Source organism: Chinchilla lanigera, unplaced genomic scaffold (genome assembly GCF_000276665.1).
Source record: "Chinchilla lanigera isolate Chin_1 unplaced genomic scaffold, ChiLan1.0 scaffold00034, whole genome shotgun sequence".
Taxonomy (NCBI): Eukaryota; Metazoa; Chordata; class Mammalia; order Rodentia; family Chinchillidae; genus Chinchilla; species Chinchilla lanigera.
The window spans coordinates 14,073,778-14,079,443 of NW_004955435.1; the positions used below are offsets into that span (position 1 = coordinate 14,073,778).

Sequence of the window (5,666 nt, forward strand, 5' to 3'; positions counted from 1 at the left end):
AAAATAAAATAGGGCGAGAAATGATGAGAATGGAGATGAGCAACAGGATGAATTTCAGGGAGGAGCTTGGTGTGGGTCCGGCCCAGGACAGCTGGAGCTGTGAGGGCCATAGGGCCCTTGTGCACTCAGAAGACAAGCTTCAGTCATGGGAAACTGAAGCTGCAGCACATGGAGGGCAGAAAGACAATTCTAACATCTAGGAATCCATGAAGACCGGAGTGTCTGAGGCAAGAGCAGCAAACCCAGGCCCAGTGGGATTACCAATGAGACCTATTTGGCTTCTTACAACCAACCCATAGAGCAATGGGTTTGCTCCTGAATCTGAACTCCAGAGAATGAATATATATGTGTATATATGCACACATATACACATATACATATATACACATATATATTCTAGTGCACATAGTTAAACACATGCATAAATTGCCCTGTGTCAAAAATATTGCATAAGCTTATATAATGTTCAAATGCAATTTTTTTCTGTAGCTAGGTAGAGGAACATGAGAGAGACAGACAGACAGACAGAGACAGATAGATATAGAAAGACAGACAAAGAGGCCCAATACATATTTATATACACTGGATACACAGACCTGCCTGTTCTCAAGACGGATGCCCTGGTCAGCTGTGCAGTCACGCCCATGACTAGGTTAATTCCCAAGGTGCAGTCATGTGAGTATTGAGACTCTGGTTTTCCTGTTCATTCTGCTGCCTTGGGGTCTGTGCTCTCACTGAAAGAACAGAGATGGGTGGGCTGGAAGGCCAGGAGTTTCGGTTCCTCATTCCAAATAGTCTACTTTTTCTCCTGATGCAGGGCTTTTGCCTTCTGATGGGAAAAAACGCCTAGTTCAATGACATCCCAAGGCTATTAATACTCTACATATGAATACTGTATAGGCTACTAAGAAAATAGGTTATCCCCTGTGTTTTAAATATTGAGATTCATGCAATGAACACCCATGCAGCTTAGCTGCATCACTGGCAAATTTCACTGCAGTGTCAGTGTAGCCGGGCCACATCATTAGGAAAGCAGATGCCTGCAAACTCCAGTGTAAATAAAGAAATCAGACATGGTTTTTGTGATCCTGAAGCTTGCAAAAACAGTAAAATCTGAAGCTGAGCAGTCCCTTGGTTGGAGAGCTTCTCCTTGCAGGCCTTAAGGGAACAAATGTGAAACTTGACAACTCATATGCGGTCATACTAACTGTCCCTCCCCCAGGCTTCCCTCACATTGACACTGCAGAGAAAAAGCAGAATGCAGCATTTTCAGTTATGAAACACAAGCCTCCAGAGCATCTACTTGGCAACTGCAATTCACAAACCCCAGCCTGCAACATAGAAAAGTAGTTCCAACACACAGGACTGTGTGTTCTTTTCAATGCAAAAATGGAAATGACCTTTTGAGTAATCACCAGAGCTTGAAAACTAAGCCATGGTGGTGTCCCTGTGCAGGGGCAGGTGGGCTCAAGTGGCGTGGTAGTGAGAGGGGAGGTGTTGTGTGCAGTTATGGAGAAAGAAAAGGTGGTACTGACATAGTAAATTGGGTATTGGATATGAAGTGGCCTCAATGTGTCTCTGACATCCTGGCTCCATAGGTAACTCTCATCTTTGGAAACCCATAAGTCAAATATAAAGATTTGCATGAAAGCCGTGATAGATATTCTGTGTTCTAAATCAAAAATCAAAAGATCAAAAGTCACTTGCACGACTACTGCTTTCCATGCAGAACCAGATGCACACTGTAGAACACACTGACTACAATGCAGGCTATTATGCAACATCTGCATTAGTTCCATTGAGCTGTGATTATGTTAATAGGCTTCAGTCAGACATCAGTTAACATTTTGGTAATATTCACATAGTTTGTATTAGCCAAGGTGCAATTGGCTGTTTTCAAGTTTTCCTCTCTAAAGTCCTCGTTACTGTTGTTTACTCCCTCCTGGATCTCCATGTAATCAGACTTACTAATAGTAGAGGCACTTCTACTTTTCTTCAGGTCAGGGGAGGAAGGGATCTTTGGACAGCTTGTCACTTGTAAGTACTGGGCCTGCTCCTCTCCCTCTGTCTCCCGGTGGTAGAAGTAGTTGAAATTAGACACTATGACAGGGACTGGTAAGGCAATGGTTAACACACCTGCAATTGCACACAGGGAACCCACTATCTTTCCCCCAATGGTAGTTGGCACCATGTCGCCATAGCCTACAGTTGTCATGGAAACGACTGCCCACCAGAAGGCATCTGGGATGCTGGGGAACTGGGACTCTCGCTCATCGGCTTCTGCAAAATAGACAGCACTAGAGAAAAGGATGACCCCAATGAAAAGGAAGAATATCAGGAGGCCCAGTTCTCTCATGCTGGCTTTGAGGGTCTGACCTAGAATCTGGAGACCTTTGGAGTGTCTGGACAACTTGAAAATCCTAAAGACTCTTACCAACCGGATGACACGAAGGATGGCCAGTGACATGGCCTGCTGGCCTTGCTGGGCGTCCTCTGGCTTCTCAGCCAGCTCTGTCCCCAGGGTGATGAAGTAGGGGATAATGGCCACAATGTCAATGATGTTCATGATGTTGGTGAAGAAGCCAGCTTTGCTGGGACAGGCAAAGAACCTCACCAAAAACTCGAAAGAGAACCAGATGATGCAGAGAGTCTCTACGATGAAGAAAGGGTCAGTGAAGGAAGTGGACTGCTGGTACCCCATGGTGCTATTGGAGTAGGTGTGGAAGGTCACCCCACCACCGTGCATGTCTTCATTCTCATCCCGGAAGATGGGCAATGTTTCCAGACAGAAGCTGACAATTGAGATCAGAATCACCATGACGGATACAATGGCTATAATCCTGGCAGGCCCTGAGCTCTCTGGATACTCAAAGAGAAGCCACACCTGTCTCTGGAACTCATTTTCTGGCAGAGGACGCTCTTCCTCCTTGATGTAGCCTTCATCCTCCCGAAACATCTCCATAGCTTCTTCTCCCAGCTCATAAAACCGGATTTCTTCAGAGAATATATCTAAGGGCACATTCACAGGACGCCTCAGCCGGCCCCCAGATTGGTAGTAGTACAAAATGGCATCAAAGCTAGGGCGGTTGCGATCAAAAAAGTACTCATTCCGGAGGGGATCAAAGTACCTCATCCGCTTCTTGGGATCCCCTAAGAGGGTCTCTGGAAACTGGGCTAAGGTCTTGAGCTGGGTTTCAAACCGCAGCCCTGAGATGTTGATCACCACCCTTTCACAGCACTCATGGTCTGCCTCTGGGTCATAGGTGTCCTGTGGGTGTCCAGGGAGGGCAGCAGCCTCGTCTGCTGGGTCTCCGGTGGCCACTGTCATAATTGGGACTGAGAGGAGAGCTTCGCACTATGCCTTCCAGCTGCCTGGTGGCAGTGGGCTCAGGTTGCTGCTAATGGCCCCAGGAAACACAGAAGCATTGGCCTGAGCTCCTGCAGGAGAGCCCCACAGCTCTCTGACAGCTGGAGAGACAGCCTCCTTTGGCTGAAAGACAGGCAATTAAGGACATGAGACCACCCAGCATTGGCAGCCTGACCTGGGAGGATGCTTACTGCCTCCCAGCTCTCAGCCAAGAGTTCAAAAACACGACCATGATCATACTTCCACCGCCACCAAAAAGCAGAATTTACTTTCACCTTGTCAACTGCCTGGGGGTCAGTGGGGAGCAGGCAGCAATCTCAGAAGCAAGCTCTGGAATTTCCTGCACGGGAGGCAGGTGATTGGTACAGCATCCTAGGACACAGACCCATTTTAGGAGGCTAGGAGTCCTCTCCCAGGCAGGGCACTAACACCTCTTGATGGGGGACTTAGACCTGGGTTTTCCTCACTGACCCCACCCCAATGCCTCTATCCATCACTGCTATTAAACCACAGATTGCTTTACCTGGCCGGGCAGGAACCCACGGCGCTCTTCCTCACGGAACGGATCAGATGGTGGGGAATCCTAGATGCACAAACAGGCGGTCCAGTTCCCCATCGTGTCTTCTCACTTGAGCTAGAAATAATGGTGAGTCATTCTGGGCAGGAGGGCAGGCTCCAGGTCCTGGGGGTGAGCTCTAGGGCCGAGCTGGACTGCGGGGGCAGTGGGGTGCCTGGCTAGGGGCATGCGGGACTCCAGAACAGTGGCGCCTGAGTGCAGAGACTTTGGAAGGATGGAGGCAAGATGCACAGCTCAGCAAATGCCAGAGTCCTCCAGGCTGTCCTCAGGAGGTGTGACGTTGCCTGGAAAACACAGCAGCAAGGTGGAATCACGGCTTTGGGGAAGCTGGTGCCAGGATTTAGCAGGGCTCTGGCAGCTCCCCTCACGGCAGGTGGTAGGACCCCATGCCCACCCTCCATTCCAGCACTGCTGCCTGACAACTGCCCCTCAGCCTCCCAGCCTCTTCTAGGCAGGGTTCCTTCTCATCAGCTCGAAGTGCTTTTTCCCAGGGAACAAGCTTTCAGGCTTGGCTGGGCTGTCTCAAGAGGCCTCCCTGGACTGATCCAGAATGGTCCTCCTCAGCTGCCACCAGGAGGGACTCTGGGCAAAGCCCCCTTTAACCGCCCTGGATTAGAACAAACATCTCCCAAGGAGAGGGCTTGGCTTTCTACAGCCTGACTACAAGCTCTGACCTCAGCTGAGTCCTGGTAGAAGAAGCGCCTCCCCCATTCCCCCAGCGCACACTCTTTCAGGGCTCATCTAGGGAGACCCCACACGCAGCAAGGTCGTGTCTCTGTGCCAAAGCTGGACGGCGGGGTCGCTGAACTTACTCTCCTTCCGGAATCCCTGGGCCGCAGGCCTCCCTCTGAGCTGGGAGGCATTTGAGCCAGGCAGGCGCTCGACCACTGATTTCTCCTCAAGAGAAAACCCCTCACATCTCCGCCGCGGGGAGCGCAGAACAAACGCTCAGCCTGCCTGGCTGCGAGGCGGCTTGGCAGCAGCGACAGGGGGAGCCAGGAGGAAGCCGGCTTCCGGGCTGGCCCCCTGCCGACCCAATCCCACAGGCCGCAGGGCGGGGAGGGGTCTGAGCCCTCTCCCCATCGCCCGGGGCTCCAGCCGGGATGCCCGGCGCGCTGGGCGCTTGGCGGCGAGCGGCGGCCCGACCCTCCAGCTGGCGGCCAGCTTGGGCGCCACCGTAACCCCTTCATGCCCACCGCGGTCGGCTCCCGCTGCGGGCCCGAGCGCAGCCCGGGTTTCTGCCCACCGGTTCCAGCTAAGGGACCGCTGAGGCTCCGTCTCCACCCGACAAAATAGGAGCCTGAACTCCGGGGGTGGGGAGTAGGTTGCTCCACGATGCTGCCCCAGATCTCAGCTTCCTCCTAAGCTTGGAGGCTCCGCGGCTGCCCACCTCCCAGGCTAAGGGGAACAGCCCCTTTCTGCAGCAGAGCCGTTTTTATTTGGTGCCAGAGTAGCGAATGCGGCCGGGCAGACCGAGTGATTCAGGTTCCACCAACCCGCGCTATTTACCAGACAGGGTTATGCTGTCAGCCGATTTCCCATCACCCGCCAGCTCCTCTCTGCGCCCTCGGTCCGCGCGCCCACTCCGTGCAGCCGCGTCTGCAGGAGCGAGCTCCCCCGGCCCGGCGGACCGCAGAGGTGGGCGCAGGCTCGCCCGCCCAGACTCAGCGGAGCCCGCCGCGCGGCAGGCTGCGCCGCCGGGCGTCCTGCAGCCCCTCTGGG

The 5,666-nt window shown here is 52.8% G+C and overlaps 1 protein-coding gene across 5 annotated transcripts in view; it reads right to left on the reverse strand.

The window, feature by feature from the left end:
- Positions 1–568: 568 nt before the first annotated feature.
- Positions 569–5,666, reverse strand: part of Kcna2 (potassium channel, voltage gated shaker related subfamily A, member 2) — a 5,681-nt gene continuing 583 nt past the window's right edge. Inside the window, exons 1-4 of one of the 5 annotated variants that reach the window (XM_013516559.1) lie at positions 4,757–5,029; positions 3,891–4,228; positions 3,643–3,739; positions 569–3,490 (exon numbers count right to left, since the gene is read on the reverse strand). In XM_013516559.1, coding sequence (XP_013372013.1) covers positions 1,829–3,328 — 1,500 coding nt within the window. In that variant the 5' untranslated portion in view covers positions 3,329–3,490; positions 3,643–3,739; positions 3,891–4,228; positions 4,757–5,029 and the 3' untranslated portion in view covers positions 569–1,828. The other 4 variants (XM_005388929.2, XM_005388926.2, XM_005388927.2 and 1 more) reach the window with 4 other exon arrangements.